Source organism: Cryptomeria japonica, chromosome 5, assembly GCF_030272615.1.
Source record: "Cryptomeria japonica chromosome 5, Sugi_1.0, whole genome shotgun sequence".
Lineage (NCBI taxonomy): Eukaryota > Viridiplantae > Streptophyta > Pinopsida > Cupressales > Cupressaceae > Cryptomeria > Cryptomeria japonica.
The window spans coordinates 332184929-332203861 of NC_081409.1; the positions used below are offsets into that span (position 1 = coordinate 332184929).

Here is an 18933-nt window from a genome sequence, read left to right on the forward strand (position 1 = left end):
AACCAATAATCTGCAACCTCTTCAGCTAAGAGCCAAAGATATTCCGCCAAATTTGTCCACCGAACTATCCTAACCTCATCCCTTATAATGTAGAAGCCTTGCACTCAACAAGATCCTTAAAAGACTCATTTGAAACCATTGAACTTCACCAACAGACCAAAGACCTTTGACTCAAAACTCAATTTTATTCATTAAAAAAACACAAAAACAAAAACTCTTATAAACTTCATTGAACTATTTGTTACTTAAAAGTAGGGGATTGTTGGCTTCAAATAGTTCTTCATCATACACTTGGCTCTCGGACGTGCAGAAAAATCGCCGAGATGAAAAATTAAGGCATGGCTAAAAAAATTCAAAGGCATTTAAATGTCACAATATAAGGAAAGTCAAAAAAATAAAAGTATCGTTTAATTTTGGGTGTAGTTAGTTGCAGAAATGTCACCTTCATACACGCGTAACAGCAGGCTCTCTCCTCCATGAAAAGCCAGATTTAGCGCTTTGTTTTCTCCATATTTATCTTTATCTGTCCAGTGCCTGCTTCTCCTACAATCTGGCGGCCGCACAAATTATTTAAGCGTGGCCGTTGGGATAAACAAAACAGAATTTAGGCAAAGGTAGCTGCATTCATTACCTTCACAAGAAGCCTGGCTCTTCTCTTGTTTTATATTCACAGAGTTTGTTGTCATCTGCCAAAATTTTCTATCTACTGAACTCACAGGAACCTCAAATTTTACCTGCCAATATCATGTCCACTGAGATTGACGTCTGGCATTAAGATTTTTGTAGTACTGGAAACCCTATTTCCAGCCCCCACACAAAAAATTCAGTTTTGAAATTTGTTGCCTAACAAATTCCTCGAACATGAAATTGGATAGTACTAGTGGATATTGCTGACTAAAGATAGATTATAATACTTGCTGGGCTGCAACAATTTGAACCCTGAACTGAACCTCAGGAACTCAAAATCAAACGAAATGAAGAACCTGATGAGAGGATCCCGCTGTGAGAAGAGGATTTCTACAGATGGATTATCAGCTGATGAGGCCTTAGGACCAAAGGCTGCAATTCCCTTCAAGTGGGAAGAAGCTCCAGGCAAAGCAAAACCCAAGGAAGAAGGGGAATTGGCTGTTCCCCATATCAAACAGGATGGTGAGTTATACAACCAGTTGCTTTGTAAGGGAGATAGCATGGGGCACTCCTCTGGATCGCTGTACAGTTCGATCGATGCTGGGTCCATTCCATTTGAGTGGGAAGAAGAACCAGGAAAGCCCAAAACTCCAGCTCGGGATGAAGGAATGTTGCCCCTCAATCCTCCCCCAGCTCTTCAGTCACCTGACCGGATTGGCTCTCCTTTTAGGGCCTCTGCTTCCCCTGTTAGGGGCTCTACTAGTCGCAGATGGCACTCTCAAAACTTAATGAAATGGATGTTCCATAACCAACGGAACAAGGTGCCCAAGGATTCGAACTCGGGCACTGTCAAAACTCATATTTCTGTTTCTCAGGTATGATTGAACTTCTTTTTTTCGATATTTAGATAAATTTATAATCTTTGTTTTTCATTTTTAAAGTTATGCACTTCAATTTTACAAGTTCTTCTTTTTCATGATGATGACGTGATCTGAAATGCTAATTGAAAAATATACACAATTTAAATGAAAATTTCATATTCTAATTTATGAACTGTAAAAAAGTTATCTACAGAGCATTCTTCTTCTTAAAGTTATATTTGTACTCTAATTTTATATGATCCTTTTTTTCAATGATTAAGTGAATGTAATCTGAAATGTTAATTGAAAAATATACATAATTTAATTTTTTTTTTTAAATTACCTCTGCACTCCAATTCTACATGTTCCTCTTTCTTGTAATGACTTACTGATATATCAATTAAAAAATATACAAAATTTAAATAAAAATTTTGATCCAAGATATTAATTAAAAAATATACTAAATTTAAATAAATATTTTAAATTCTACTTTATGAACTACGAATCATTTAATTCTATATAATGAACTGTGGAAAATTCATCGATCTAACATTTGGATAAAAAAAATTGCGTTCAAATTCCAGATCTATGTACTCACAGCCCTGTTTAAGCTCTTAGATTATTTGCACTCGTATAAATTATGATTGATTATATCATTTCCCTTAATTTAAAGCAAATAAACAATGGCATTCTCTTCACATTCGTTAATTTTCGTGTGTTAGGAATTAGGATCCTCTAAATCGAGCAGGATTAGTGAATTTCCAGCCAGTTTTCTTCGCGCAAAGAGCTCTCATGGCAGATTGGAGTTCACTTCTAAAATTTCTTCCTCCTCAAATTCTTCCCAGACAGAATCTGGAAGAATAGGTTCATCTCGTCGAGGATACTGGTGGTCGCTGCATACAAGTAATAACAAATCAAGTAATTTGTGTAACCCTAACCCTACCGAACATCACATCTCAGATGAACAGAATGCAGCAGAAAAAGGAGCTGATCTTGCTCAAAAGAGTAAAGATGATAATGATGAGAATTTAGCAAGTGAAGGAGAGGAAAGCCTAGACTTTCACGATGTCATTGCAGAGATTCTCAAATCTGAAGTAGTGAAGGAAGAAATGAAGTCCACAATAAATAATGGTGATAAAAAGGAAGAAGTGACTCTCCAGAGAACAGCTGAGACGAACATGGAATTGGAAATTATGATGAGATTTGCACAGATCAATGTAGGGAAGAAGAAAATTGTGCAGAGGCACGCTTACAAAATTTCAGATGCAGCACAGCCTGGAGGCTTCTTCCATTGTCTGGTATGTGCATTTGGATCTCTCACAACTGATATTAATAGAATTTATTTTTATTTTTATTTTTGGTTGATATTTATATATTTTATGAAGAAGTTATAGTTTTGTATTGTTTTTAATGTAATTTTGAATATCTAAGTATTGTTGTTGTTGTTGTTGTTATTGTGATGAATATAGCCTTTGTGTTTATTTGCACCACGGCGAGCCAAGATATATGAAGATTGCATGGATTCCATCACTTCACACTATAATGCAGTTTCTAAGAGCAACCTCGATCTTGAGAGAGGATTTTGATGTACATCTTTAATCATGTGTTAAGCAATCAATTAGTGTTTAATGTATGTCTAGAAGAGGAGTTATTGTATGTAGAAGAGGGGTAGGAAATAAAATTGAAGAGTTTTTAGTTTGAATTCTTCCAAACAATTTGTGTATGCATGCTAGGTACTCAAATCACAGGTCATAATCTTGAGAGAGGATTTTGATGTACATCTTTAATCATGTACATGTTAAGCAATCAACTAGTGTAATGTATGTCTATGAGAAGAATTATTAAACATAGAAGAGGAGTTATTGTATGCAGAAGAGGGGTAGGAAATAAAATTGAAGGGTTTCCCAATTTGAACTCTTTCAAACAATTCTGAGTACTCATGCAAGGTATTCAAATGACATGTTATACTACTAATTTATAAACCATTATGGAGTTCACCATTAATAGGTTTACCATTCATTTTTTACTTTTTCAAAATGTTGTATTTAAATTTACAATTTAAATGATAATTTTAAACTTTGAATCTCTATTAAAAATATATAGTAATATAATTTTTAATCAAATTTTATAAATGGTGAGAATAGAGAATGGAACCATAGAATGGCATAGAAAAGAATATAAAAGTAAAATAATATTAATCTAATAATATCATATGAAATATTATTTCCTTTCTTTCTTTCTTTTTCAAAAGGGGTAAAAATTTGTTAAACACAGAAAATTACATAACAAGGAGAGCTAATCGCCCAATAAAGAAGAATTACACATTCCTATTTTTAACAACTAATTGCTCCAACATGCAAGAAAAATCTAAAGGCAATGTCCCCTATCCTCAATACTCCAACCGTGTATCCATTCAGATGCCTATTTGGCCAAACAAACCACTACTCCATTCCACTCTCAAGGGATATGAGAAAAGGCAATAGTCTAAAGACCTACTTATTCTAAAAATATGTTGAGTAACCATAGCTAAGTCCCAATTAACATCATCCAATCACTACTCATTCAACAAATTCACAACCACTTATGAATCAGACTCACAAATAATCCTTTTCCAACCAAGAGTACAACCTCTCTCCATAGCGTACAAAATGGCGAGTCTCCATGTAGTTATTTGTATGAAACCTTTTATAAATGGAAAATAAAAACTAAACAACACCAAAACTATCACGACCAATGCTAGCATGACCAGTATTCCCCCTATAAGAACCATCAGTATTTATCTTCAAAATTCCTTGAGGAGGAGGAAGCTAGCATCCCACATGATCAATCTTCTGCATAGAATGTCTACATCTAACCCTCTTAGCTTGCTTACAACTTGCACCAATAGAAGTACCAACCCTTTGAATAGAAAAGTTGAGCCTTCTAAAATTATCTACATCATTAGGTACCACTACATCAGAAAGATCACACTTGGCTGAGATAGTCTACTGAAGAGTATGAACAATTCTCCCCCATAATTGTTGAACAACCTTTTTTTCATCCTGAAATATTCAATGATTTCATTCTAACCAAATATGCTAGAGGATAAAAGTAGGCCCAAGAACCCAATCTACTTGAAGAAAAGAGGTCTCAACTGGAGGTTGACCCAAATGGTCCCAAAACTCTACCAACGAGGAGGCATGCCAAAAAGATTGATTCTAGACTCCCCACCAAATATGTCAAATCTCTTGAGAAAAAGAACAGTGAAAGAAAGATGAGAAATAGATTCTACACTATTACAACACAAAACATAAATAGAAGGCCCTTAGAAGCCACACTTGCATAAATTATCCCAAGTACTTAAGACATTTATTGTAAACCACCAACCATATGAAAAAATTGCAATTGGGCCAAGAAAATTTGTTCCACATCTATTTCCACTATGGAACCCCTATACTCCTAAACATCTGCCTATCAAGCTCCAAGTACCCCGAAGCCATGAAGTACTTACCTCGCGGGCGTTTCACTAGCTAGGAAATATTCTATCATGTGCATTCATAAAGGGGGGTTTAATATCCCAAAAATGAGTTCAATATATTTCCTATCTGGTGAAAATAGGGAGATCTTTAATTCAGGCTCTATATTGGGAGGGGCTAACCAAAAAGGAGTTTAGGGAAATATTTTTTTGAAAATAGGGGGATTCTTTATTATGCCATGAATGCACGTGATATAACCCAAGTTCACTAAGTGAAGCCCCATGACTTACCTATCGAATCTTGACCCCACACTAAGATATATTGTCCTACAAGAGAATTGCACTTCCTACAAGTAAGTGTAGTGTCATTAGCAATTTTTGACTGCATTAGGGTCCTCACGCACGCAAGTTCAAATGCTCTAGCTTGATCGGAGACCAGAGATTGCTCAGCCCTCAGAAACAACTTCTTCCTTGGCCTCTGCATCACCCGGTCCGCACTCTGCCCTAGAGAAAGGGGCAGGACAGGGGTGTGGTGCCACTGTCCCCCTTGGACAGGGGTGTGGTGCCCCTATCCCTTCCCTATTTTGGGGAAGGACCCTTCCTAAGGTTGCATTGTTGGTTGTGCATTGGGTGGGAAACTCCCCAGATGTCGGCCCATGATGAAAATCAAATCCACTAACATCTATTTAAGGGGGCATTTATCCTCTCATTTTCATAAGGGGGATGAGTGGGAAATTTACAAGCAATCAAGCATTCAAGAGAATTCAAGTATTCAAGCATTATTTTCTAGAATTGAGCATTCTCAAGTCTCCCTTCAAGGCTAGGTATTGCATTCAAGTCAAGGATTCAACTATTGAAGAGGAGATTGATTTCAACATTCAATTCCACACAAGCACTTCTATCAACATTTCTATCACAACCTCCCTTGAGGTGATTTACAATTCAGTCTTTCGTTTACATCTACTTACAAGTACTTTCTTTCATTACTTGGTTAATTCCAAAACTGGGGTTTGACCTAAAGGCAAACCCCCAATCCCAACCCATTTTCCTCTCTTTTCTGTGTAGGTTGCAGGTGCACAGCTGTACTTTCGGATTTAGGCTTCATTTGTAGAGGCAGAAAAACCCTTTTCGTTTTGCGTATTTTTCGGAGGACCGTGTACATTCCCGCCACGGTCCAGGCAACTTTTCCTCAAATTTGCAGGGTGACTTCATCTCGACATATTACTGCCAAATCGAGGTGCACAGCTTCATCTCATATCTTGATCTCAAGTTATAATTAGTTCTTTATCACTTTTGCACTACATAATTCAATCAATTCCTTTCCATTTCAAACAAGGAAGAGGGGATCAACATATCATTCCCATTTCATTCAAAATTCAATCTACCATCTTCATGTGGCGAGATTGAATCTAGTGAATTATCCTCTCCTCTTCCTAATGTAACATGGTGAAAAGTGTTTGAAGGGTAATCAATAGTGAGACTCTCATCTCTCTTTGAGGGAAAGGGTAGTTTTCCTCTTGATTTATCATTCACCATTTTCCCACCGTTACATTTTGGTGAACCCGACGTCTTACATGCTTTCCTTTGGACAAAATTGCATATTTTTCATTTACAAGTTTCAAATTTCTGCAAACTTAGTGGTTAAATTTGTTGGCATTATTGACATTAAGTTGCCATTGATGTCAACTTGTTTGGCAAGGTCACTGGTAAGTAAGAAGTGGTGACCAGTATAAGAAGAGCAAGACATATGATGACAATGCACATGTGAGTGAGCAGACAGAAGAAAGGCTACTGGTACACATGAATTGTGTCATCTATCGGTAAAGCAGGCTTACCAGTAAAGCACAAACTGAGATGAAGCTTGGTTGTTTGTTTGTGATGAAGAGGCTGAATGTTAAAAGAATTACAACAACACCCAATGAGCAGAACAAAGAGGATGGCATGAAGACATACCGGAAGGCAAGATGAATTATCAAGAGGATGTGTTGCTGGTACAGAGGATGTTTGTTGGTCATATCGGTAAGGTGAATTGAGCCGGTAGTCAACCTTGGTCAACAACGAAGGTCAAATCGATATAGAAATCCAAGCAGAGGTGGATGTCGACAAACATAATAGTTGGATGCCAGGTGGTGATATTGCACAGTTCGATGAAGTGTGCATCGACGTAACAATTTAGGAAGCAAGTCGACTTTTATGAAGAACTCGCAAGTCATAGAGGATGCCAAAAGATTGCGGCTCGAGGAAGGCAAGGTGGCAAGCGACTAAACTGATCCTGCAAGAAGATTTGATCTTCGTACCCATTTTTTGAAGGAAAGAGCAAAGCCATTAATGGCGTATGACAGAGATAAGCAAAAAAGCATGGTGCAGACCTCCAGATTTAGAAAAAGTACATTGGAATACAAATCTTTCTTGTGTTGATCGATGTCATGGAGATCATATCCCTGGAAAAGCAGATCGAATCAAATCGGATTTGATTCGAGTTGGAGAAGGTGAAACCTAACACGATATTGTTTGAATGGGGTTTTTTGGCAGGAATCCAAGATTATAAATATGTGAGCTCGAGATAGAAATTATTAATGCTTGATGTGAAGAAGGAGAGTGAAGAGAGCTTGAGTAAAGAAAAAGATCATCTTCCTTACAATTTATCCTAAGAAAGTTGCAAAATGAGTTAGCAGGCAAACTGGTGAGAGAGTTTAACCGATAGAGACAGAGTATCGGTAAACTGTTGCAGGTCTAATAGTTAAGCTAACCGGTGAGGTGTGATTGATTAAGAAGGCATCCATGTGTGACACAGTGTGTTGTGAGGCTAAGAGAGAAAGAAGAGAGGCCAAGAATCAAAGAGAGTACTTTGATAACTGACAGTGTGAGATCCAATGAAGTAGAGAAGACTGTTAACCGACAGAAATCTATTTGATCAAGTGTCACAGAACTCATTTGCAACCAGAATCTATAACTATATCAAAATTGTATTTTAATATACATCACCAAGTTAGAGCTTAGTGCAAGGGTTGGTGCTCCTTGGGTTAGTGCCCTAAATCTTTGTAATTCATTGTTTCACTTGTGAGGCTGGATTGGAGTAGTAGTCTCCAATAGCATTTCTCACCGAGGTTTTTCCCATATTGGGTTTTCCTCATACATCTGGTGTTGTGGGTTGCATTTGTGTGTTTCTCTCTTTTTGTATCCTCATTTGTCTTACCAGTTTGACTATTTAAGTGCTTAGGATAATAACTGGTATTCTAAGGTTGTTTTAAAAAAGAAAAGAATTTAGGAGCCATTGATTCACCCCCCTCTCAATGGTACATTGTGTTCAACAAAATCATTAAAAACCCTAGTTTTAAAAATTAAAATTGAACTTGTGATTTGCAAAAATTGTTTGTGGTTATTTTAGATCTAAAAATTGTTTTGTTTGTCAAATTCAATTTTCTCTTTCTCTTGTTCAATTTGCAAATAAAATTTACAAAATTAAGAGGTTACTTGTTAAAACCCTAATTTTCCAAAATCATCTTGAACTTGTGCAAAAATTGGATTTCAATTTTATTTTCAGATTTCTGATTGTTCTCAGATTTGTCTTTAATCCTACAATTCAAATTTTCAATTTGCCCCGTTTTTCCCAAAATTCAAATTTAAAAATTAAGTGGTTAGGTCATTAAACCCTAATTTTTAAAATTAATTGGATTTTGTGCAAATTTCAAATCAATTTCATTCCAATTTAGATTTCTAAGCATTTTCCAAGGTGTCCCTATCCATTAGGTTTGACCCTTTTCAAAATTGCAATTCAATTCCTCTTTTTTTTCAAAACCCTAATAGGGTCCTATCTTATTGGTGCCTTCATTTCACCCATCTAGAGATCATAAAATTCGCCATTTTGGGGGTGTTAGCTTTCAAATCATCGTAATATCCATCCTTGAAAATTTTGAAAAAAGTTGGTCGAACAATGTGCGTTCTCGCCATGGTCCTCGGATTTTTCCTCGAAATTTTGGGAGACTGTTATGACTGTATTTACTAGCCTAAATCTAGAAGATTCGCTGATTTTATCAATTTTTGATCCCTCTAGAATCGGAAATACCTTCAAAATTCAACATTTCAACTTTCAAGAAAAAATTTAAAATTAAGAGGTTAATTATAGTCTTCCCTAATTTTAAAATTAAGTGGTCTTCCCTTGGTCTTATTTTGAAATTCCAATTTCCTTTCATTTTTGGAAATTGTGTCATTCCCTTCCTCCAACAAAGTTCAAATTGTGTAATCATTATTTTCTTAAATTTTACATTACTCAATTTTTGTAAGCTATGTTCCATAATTCAAAATTCAAATTTTCCCTCTAGTGCATGAGTTTTACCACTATTAGTCCTACCTATCCTATCCCCGTTAGACAAAGTATTATAATTAAGGCTTCCCAAGGTTTAATTACTGAGGAGATGGAGCCTAATTTGGGTGACTTCTTTAATTAGGATTGTGCTAATTCTTCTCATCCTAATCATGTGCCTATTCACCCCATTGATGGATCCCATGATGAAGAAGAAGCTTTAACTAGGGTTTCTTTAGATCAACTTTCCACATTGGACAATCAATTTGATAGATTTCAACATTGGATGTCCCAAGAATACCCTAATAGTGAAGCTCTTCGATTGATTCAAGGCCTTATGCGCATGATTCAAAGTGATAAGAATGGAATTGATATATTGTGTGGCATTGCACATATTGTTGATTCTAATGTCATGCGTATCAAGAGTTGTGCCAAAACCCTAGCTTATTCACAACCTTCAACACAAGTCAATCCTTCAATTCCTTTGACTACTCCCATGACTAGTATTCCTACTTTCACATCCAACATCATGGCTACTTCAATTCAAAATGTCATCCCTACAACCATTGGTCATGGGGGCAATCCCTCTTCTTCACTTAATCTTCCATCTTTACCTATGTCTTCCATGAGTGTTCCTATTATTCCTCAACCAATCAATGTGACACAAGGGGGAAATTCCTTCAACAACTTTATTCCTTCTTTAAGTGTCCCTTTTCCTACCCAATAATCATCATGTTGGCATTTGCATGAAGATTGCATTAATGATATGTTATGTTGTCATTGATGTCAATTGAACCGGTTATGGTATTTATGATATTGTTGATATTGTTGTTATTATTGATATTGTATTGTAACCGGTAGGAAGAGATTTGAGGAAGATGTTGTAAACTGGTATGTTAGTTTGTAAGTTGAACCAGTAAACCAGTGTATAAGGTTAAACCCTTTCTATGCAATGTAACTGGTAAACCCTACCAGTTGTTTTTGTTGAACCCCAACCGATCAAGTTTATTGGTTTAAGATCTAATAATGAGCGGTAATCATGGAGACATGTGTGATCATTGTATGAGGATAAGTTCATATTGTTTTGGTGCGTTTGTTCATTTGTTTGATTGTCTAGGGAATGAGCAATGTGGATTGCATCTAATGCATAGCACGTGATGAGTTACAAAGTCTGATGAAGCGATGAACATGGAGCGGTTGGAATATTTTTGAAGAATGTGTATAGATTGTTATGTAAATCCAATGGTCACACTTGAACTAATTTGTTTGTAATCTCTATGAGAGAGTTAGGTTTTTGTTGTGTTACCAACCTAATTGATTTGTAGATAAGGTCGATGAAGTTGTTTGTAAAGTGTTGGAAAAGTGTTGGCAGAAATCAGTTGAGTATGTGGTTGCCAAACCGGAGAATGGATCTGCAGTTTGTGTATAGGCAGATTGCAGCTTAAAAGGATCTAATCAAGCAAATGTAGTGTTATTCAGACAAATCAAGAAAACCTGTTGTTTTCTAAAAATTACAACAAAATTGAAATCCCCTAATCGGGTAAGCTCTAACAAGCTTGGTTACTTTTTAAATCCTCTAACAAGGTGATCCATTAGCTTGGATTCTCAAATCCTCTACCGAGGTTACTCCTAATAGGGTATTTGCTTTTCATCAAGGCATTTTGTAAATCCCTTAACCGGGTGATTCCTAACAGGATCAGTTCTTAATAGGACTTATTGTAAAAGCTTTAATAGGCTTGGCTCCTAATAGGGTGAACTTTAGAAGAGTTCAGATAGCTATCTTGTGAGTCTCATCTCACCGTGATTTTTACCTATTTGGTTTTTCCACGTATAAACATTTGTGTCATGTGGTGAATGTTTTTGTGGTTATGATCTTATTTGTTGATTTGATTAACTTCTGATAAGGCATGATAAATGGAAGCATTGAGAGATGGAATATGTTGATATATGATTTAAGCATTTTGATGTTTACAAGATTGAATGTTGTTTACTATTAAGTTGTTATAACAGTTAACCGGTTGATGTTGAGTATTGATCTTGACAGTGAAAGTTTACTTTGTGAGTTTGAGTTTGAGATTGGAAAGTTTGTATCAGTTTTTTAGTTTATGGATTCACCCCCCTCTCAGTAATCTACCGAATACTTATTCTTTCATCATACCATCTATTGGTATCAGAGCATCTCAGGTCCTCTTTAACCTAAAAGCCTAACATCTTGAGGAAAAGATTTGTAGATCATGATGAAGAAGGAAGGTCTGAAGTTCAACAAAGATAACTATAGGATATGGAGTGACAGAAATAAGATTTACATTAAGAGTTTGGGAAGTCAGTATTGAGATAATATAGAAACTCTGTATATTGCACCTACTAGAACTCTGGCTGATGATTAGAAGAAAGAACAACAAGGAAATCATCAAGCATTGGAGGCTATTATCAGTTCCTTGTCTGATGTTGAATATGTAGATGTTCATGGTTTTGAAGCTGCATATGAAGTATGGAAAAAAATGGAAGAGATTTATAGCAGTGATCAACATGTTAAGATTTCTAAAGAGGAGAGCCTATGAGGAAAGTTTGATGACATGATAATGTCTAAAGGTGAGAATATCCAGCAGTATGGTCAAAGGATAAAAGAGATAGTTGGTGAAATAAAGACTGCAGGAGGGAAAGTGGAAGATGGCACAATGATCAATAAGGTACTGAGAACCCTGCTACTGGTCTATGTTATCCGCGTTGCAGCTATTCAGGAGCTAAAGTCCATTGACGAAACTAAGGTAACTCTTGACTCTATCATTGGCAAACTTACTACTTTTGAATTAAATGGCTATGATGGTAGTGTACAAAAATCAAAATCTGCATTCAGAGCTTTTGTCTCTAACCCATCTATGAGAAAAAGTAGAGATACTTGTCATGGTTATGAATCTAGATCCAGTAGTGATGTTGATGATGAAGACAACCTAGTAGAGCTTGAAGCTTTGTTGGCAAAATGACTACCTAGAGGCACTGGTAATTACAAAGGTAAACTACCTTTAAAATGTTTTGCATGCAACAAGATTGGTCATATAGTAGCTAACTGTCCTAATGGTGAAAATGAATACAAGAGAGACAACTTCAAGATGTATAAGGGCAAAGGCAAGAGAGATTGTCTTATAGAGGTTGACAGTGGTATTACTGATGAAGAATCTGATGATGATGCTAGTGAAGACATTGTGTTTGTAGCTATTAAGGAAGAGATATCAGATCAGAAGGCACTGGTGTCCAGGATGGATAATTCTAGTGATTGGATCATTGACAGTGGTTGTTCACATCGCATGATCGGTGATCGGAGCAAATTTCTTTCCTTGAAGGAATTTGCTAGCGGTGTTGTCATATTTGGCAATGACTCACCTTGCATGGTTAAAGGTAAGGGAGTTATTTCTCTTAACGGGAAGAGTAGTGCTGACAATGTCTATTGGGTTGAAGGCCTAAAGCACAATCTTCTGAGTGTGGCACAACTTAATGATAGAGGATACCCATTGGAGTTTAGAAATGGTATGTACAAAATCTTTGACAATAAAGGTGAATTGATTGCAACAGGGAAACAAACCAGAGGTAATCTATTTCATCTTAATCCTAAAGTTAGCAACTGTTTGATTGCAAAGATAGATGATAGTTGTCTTTGGCATAGGAGATTTTGTCATATGAACTTTGATAACATTGTTAAAGTGAGCAAGTCCAAGACAATAAGAGGTCTACCTCAGCTAGACAAACCGGTTAATTCTCTTTGTGAAGAATGTCAGTTAGGAAAGATGACTTCTTCAAGTTTCAAGAGCAAGTCCTTCTTAGCAAATCACTTATTAGATTTGGTTCATACAGATCTATGTGGACCAATAAGAACAAGAAGCATTCAAGGTGATAGATATTTCATGATCTTCACTGATGATTGTTCAGGATGATGTGGGTCACATTCTTGAAGGATAAGAATGAAGCTTTTGGTAAGTTCAAGACATTTAGGGCCTTAGATGAGAAAGAGAGTGGCAAAAAGATAAAATGTCTAAGAATAGATCAAGGCGGTGAATTTACTTCTGAGGAATTCATTAAGTATTGTGATGAGAATGGTACCAAGCGGAAGCTTTCTGCACCAAGGACACCACAACAGAATGGTATATCAGAGAGGAACAACCGGTCAATGGTTGAAGCTGCTAGGAAAATGTTGATACAAGGAAGTGTAGAGAAAACATTTTGGAAAGAAGCTGTAAGTACAACTGTTTATACAATGAACCGAGTTGTGGTGAAAAGAGGTAAGGACAAGACCGCTTATGAATATTGGTATGGAAGGTCACCTGATGTTAGCTATTTTAAGATATTTGGTAGCAAATGTTTTAATTAAAAGAAGTGACTACATTAGCAAGTTTGAAGCTAAGAGTGATGAAGGCATATTTCTTGGCTATTCCACCAAGAGTAAGGCCTATAAATGCTTCAACAACCGGACACAGAGAATTGTTGAGAGTGTTGATGTTCATGTAGATGAATGTCTTGAAGTCTTAGAAGGAACCAATTCAGAGAAAAAGGATGAAGATCCTTGAATTTTGCTTTTGGAACCTAAAATTGTTAAATCAGAAACCGGTAAAGCAAATTCTGATGTACTTGTTCAATCGGAACAAATAAATTCAAAAGAAGATGATAATGAAGAAGTTGAACCTGAAGAGAATGATCATGTTATTCCTAGGTATGTAAGACTGAATCATAGTCCTAAGTAGATTATTGGGGACAAGGATGCTGGAGTACTAACTAGAAGAAAAATAAGAGAGAACTCTTGTATGATCTCCACCATTGAACCTAGAAGTGCTAAGGAGGCATTGGGTTAAAGATATGGAGGAGGAATTGGATCAAATTGAGAAGAAAAACACTTGGACCTTGGTACCCTGACCGACAAACAAGAATGTTATAGGTACTAAATGGGTATTCAGAAACAAGTTAAATGAAGATGATGTTGTAGTTCGCAACAAGGAAAGATTAGTTTGCAAGGGTTATGCTCAAGAAGAAGGAGAAGATTATGGAGAAACTTTTGCACCAGTAGCAAGACTGGAAGGTGTCAGAACTTTACTTGCATTTGCAGCCCATAAGAAGTTCAAGGTATACCAGATGGATGTTAAGTCTACATTTTTTAATGGGATATTGGAAGAAGAGGCATACATAGAGCAACCAGATGGTTATGCGTTGACTGATGAGAAAGACATGGTATGCAGATTGCATAAAGCTTTGTATGGATTAAAGCAAACACCCAGAGAATGGTATGAAAGCCTTCATACATCTGATGAAGATAGGCTTTGCAAGAAGCAATGATGATAGTAATATTTATCTCAAGCCTGAAGGAGATGAAATACTAGTCAGTGAAGTATTTGTTCATGATATTATTTTTGGAGGTAATGATACCATGAGCAACAGTTTTGCAGATGAAATGAAAAATGAGTTTGAAATGTCTTTAGTAGGGGAAATAAAAAATTTCATAGGCTTGCAGATACATCAAATGAAGAATGGTATTTTCATTACACAATCTAAGTATGTGAAAGAGATTTTGAAGACTTTTGGCATGAGTGACTGTAAACTAGTTGGAACACCAATGGTTAATGTACACACCTAAAATTGTCATGTCTAATTAAATAAATATTTAATTTATTTAATTATTTTATCCTTATTCTTCTATTAATTGAATAAATCTTTATTTATTTAATTAATTCATTTATCCTCTTCTAGCCTTATTTCTCATTTAAATAAATACTTTTATTTATTTAAACTACCCTTTATCCTAAATTAAATAAATATCTTATTTATTTAATTGATCCCACTTCCTCTATTAATTAAATGAATCTTTATTTATTTAATTAATTCATTAACCTTTTCTACCTATGACACATGTCATTGATCTCTTAATTCATACACTACCTACCCTCTCATTATTTTATTATTTTCTCTACCTACCCTTTAATCATAGCCGACCATTTATCTTTTACACCTCTCAATATTATCCTTCCATTTCTTATAGTGTCTTCTATATAAGGAGATGCTTCCTTCATTATCAAACCCCCCGCTGACTACTCTACTACGCTTTTGAACTTTCATATGCGATCAAGCCTACTTGCAACCATATTTCCGTTATTTGTTGAGCTCTTGTGCACACATAAAATCTGAGAGCAAATATATCAAGCAAGATCAATGGAGATAGGAAGAATGGAGATTCAAACCCTATTAGACATGTGATGGTATAATCTTTGTGATTTCATTTGATTTGCATTGTCTTAGGTAATCTTCATATGTTATGGTGGATCTTTGTTGTTGTTAGGCTAGGGTTTTGTGGTTGAATTCATTTAGTCTTTCAATATTGTTGTTTCCATTTTCACCATATACATTTTGGCATGCCCCTTGGGACATGGATTTTTGTTAGATATGTGTTTTTTGTAGGTTTTTCTAACCCTATATTGCTATTTTGTAAAACAATTTGGAGAATAACCTTGTGCAGCTAGGGTTTTGGACACAAAATCAAGATCTTGGAGAGATTTGATCTGATCTCACAAACGGCTAAGAATTTTTGCACCCAATTTTGTTTGCAAGTTGAGGACAGTATTAAGAGCTCTCAATCCAAAATTCAGAATTTTTGGAGCACATTTGCATTTTCCATGATTTTTTTTATGATTTTTCATAAAAAATAATTTTGAGAGCAAATTAGAGAATTTTTCAGATTTTATTATATTTTTGGAAAAATCTTCGATTTATACACATTATTTAGTTCTTTTTTATTTTAATTTTGATGCAAAATATTTCCCTAAAAATTGGATCTTTAAACATTAGAGATTTCATTATTTTGATGAGATCTCACAAATGGCTTTGCATTTTGGCATCAAATTTATTTTGCAAGTCAGGAAAATTATCAGAGGTGTTCAGTAAAAGTTTCAGATTTTTTGGATCAATTTTGCATTTTATATGTTTTTTTCATGATTTTTCATGAAAAATTAATTTTGAGAGAAAATAAGCGATTTTTTTGGATTTTCTTACATTTTTGGAAATCTCTCATAATTACACATAGGATATGTTCTTTGTGATTTTAATTTTGATGCAAAATCATTCCTAAAAAATTGGATCTTTGAAAATTAGGGTTTTGCATTATTTTGCTCATATCTCACAAACTGCTTGTAATTTTTGCAGGATTTTTTTTATGCAGGTTTGGAAGACCATCAAGAGTGTCCAATAAAAATTTCAGATTTTTTGGATCAATTTTGCATTTTATATGAATTTTTTATGATTTTTCATAAAAAAATAATTTTTGGAGCAAATTAGCAAATTTTTTGGATTTTCTTACATTTCTAGAAATTTATTGAAATTTTACAGGTTTTTTTTAATGATGAATTAGATCTTTGAATTGGTCAAAAAAACACATTGTTGAAGGCCCCTATTTCACAAAGCGTTTTTGGATCTAAAATTTACCTAACTTGTGTGCTTGCAGGAAGGGGTGATCATTTGAAACAGTCCAAACTACTAATAAATCTTTGTTGCAGGACCTTGGCAAGAGTTTTTGATCTTTATTGTGTGCCTTGTTTTCATAGACTAGCAAACACTTTAATTGGTGCACTAAAATTGAACCAGTGTCTTTTGTGTCTTGAGCAATAGGCTCTTTTTGTTTAATCTTTAGAGGGCCTGTCTCCTTGTGTGGTCATTAGGACTACTAGTGAGGAGAGAATGACCCAAGTGATAGTGAGGAAAACCCACCTCTTCCGAACCACTATAAACAATTGTATCCATGGTGAAAACCATGGGTAACGTGTGCTGATTAGTTCTTATCGACACTATGTCTCCCCATAAACCTATTTGATCAAATTTATTTGATCATTTATAGGGTGTAACCCCTACTGGCTGGGAGCCTTCTATATTTACAGAGATGAAAGTGCCACATGTATGGCCACACGAGCGGATGCCCTTACTAGCATCTTTTTGTTTTAGAAGCCAAAATCCTTCTACTTGTTGGGGCAGGAGGTCGAACCTCTGGAGCGGCCCACACGCATACAGTTCTTAATAGAGATACAAAGTTCTCCATGGGGACTGATGCTTGGCTGCCCCAAGAAGTGAGTGCCAAGGGTGGAGCCAGTGGGGTCAAGCATCTAAGTATCCGCTCTGAATAGCGTAGCCTCATGTGAGATCAACAACTATTGTCCTGACCAACCATAAGAATTGTGTTTGTCTTATTTTGAACAAATCAAACATTTAAGACCAAACATCAAAACATTGTGTCTTTTGTGTCTTCAAGTGTATGCAAAACATTTTTTACATCAAACAACACATTTTTATTTGAGTCATTTTGAGTCTAAACACTTGCAAACATTGAGTCTTCATCAACATTGTGTCCTCTTATCATGAAAAATAGTCAAAAATTCAGATTTGGTCACCAACAAACAACTTCACAAATTGGAAAAATTTACAGTCTAGCAAACAAGAGCAATCAGTTTCAGAATTCTTGAGCTTCCTAGGTTATTTCTCCAGGTTTTCATCTAGCATTCAATCTATTTCTGGGTCTCACAAATTCCATCATTGCTTTACACCTTGCATTACTTTCACATTTGTCTAATCTTGAGTCAAAAGGTCACTTGCTTGTCCTCATCATACTTTGTCAACACATTACATACAACAACATTTTGCTAAGTGGTCCCTCATCAAGGTCTATCACCTTTGGGTCTCATTTGGTCTTACTTAGAGTTAAGGTCAACTTACCTCATCAAGAGAAACTATCATCTCTTTGGAAGTCACACCTACTCTACTACATACATACTTGGTCTTACACTTTGGACATTGCAGGTACACCTCAGATTCATTTACATTCCATCCAACTCTTGGTCTTCCATACTCTTTTCCATTTTCATCTAGTCTCACACATCTTGGTCAATACCTAGTTCATGGTTGAAACCCGTTCCCAAAAATCTAGGAGAGAAGCTAAAGAGGCTCAAGAGTCCGCAAACATGAGTGCCTATGAGTATGATAATGATGTCTTTTTCAATTTTGATCATACCACATTACCTGACATGGACATCTATAGAAACATTCCAAATGTTGAGAACATAGATACTACAAACAACAATGGTACACACAATGACAATATGGACAACATTTCAGTACATTCAGTAGAAGTGGAAGACTCCATTATGGATCCCCGTTTCAATCGATTGGTTGAGGAAATAATGAGGAGAGATAGACAATACTTCTTACAAGTGATGGCACAAAGTGGAGCCAAGATCCCTCATGATTTTGACATGTCTCAAATAATGGAAAATCGACCTTTGCAACAACCTCACCTCAACATGGATCAAAGGAGGCCTAGTAGTGGAGGCACCAGAGGACCACATATGGTTCCTGAATCACCATCATCTTTGTTTCAAAAACCTAAGGTCCCATACACACATGGTCAATCATATGATGCTCACCTTCGCAGACCATTATGGAAGTCTTATGCAAAAAAATATACTCAATCACATACCAATGCTAAGGACCAACCATCAACGCAATTGGATATCCAAAGGCATGATCAAAATTTGGACACAAGGAAACCCCGCATCAAATTTGGGGGCAACACATTAGAACAAACTCATGACATGCCTATAGAGTATGGTATACATGGACAAAACAAATTTTCCATTCCTCATCACGACTCTATGCCAAGCGGTCCATATACA

General features: G+C 35.8%; 1 protein-coding gene across 1 annotated transcript; it reads left to right on the forward strand.

Moving 5' to 3' along the window:
• The first annotated feature begins 649 nt into the window (after positions 1-649).
• LOC131063121 (uncharacterized) lies at positions 650-3361 on the forward strand. Its single transcript, XM_057996890.2, has 3 exons — positions 650-1502; positions 2210-2785; positions 2957-3361. Exons 1-3 carry the CDS (start codon positions 975-977, stop codon positions 3071-3073), a joined length of 1221 nt encoding a protein of 406 aa, XP_057852873.2. The 5' UTR covers positions 650-974; the 3' UTR covers positions 3074-3361.
• The last annotated feature ends 15572 nt before the right edge of the window (positions 3362-18933 follow it).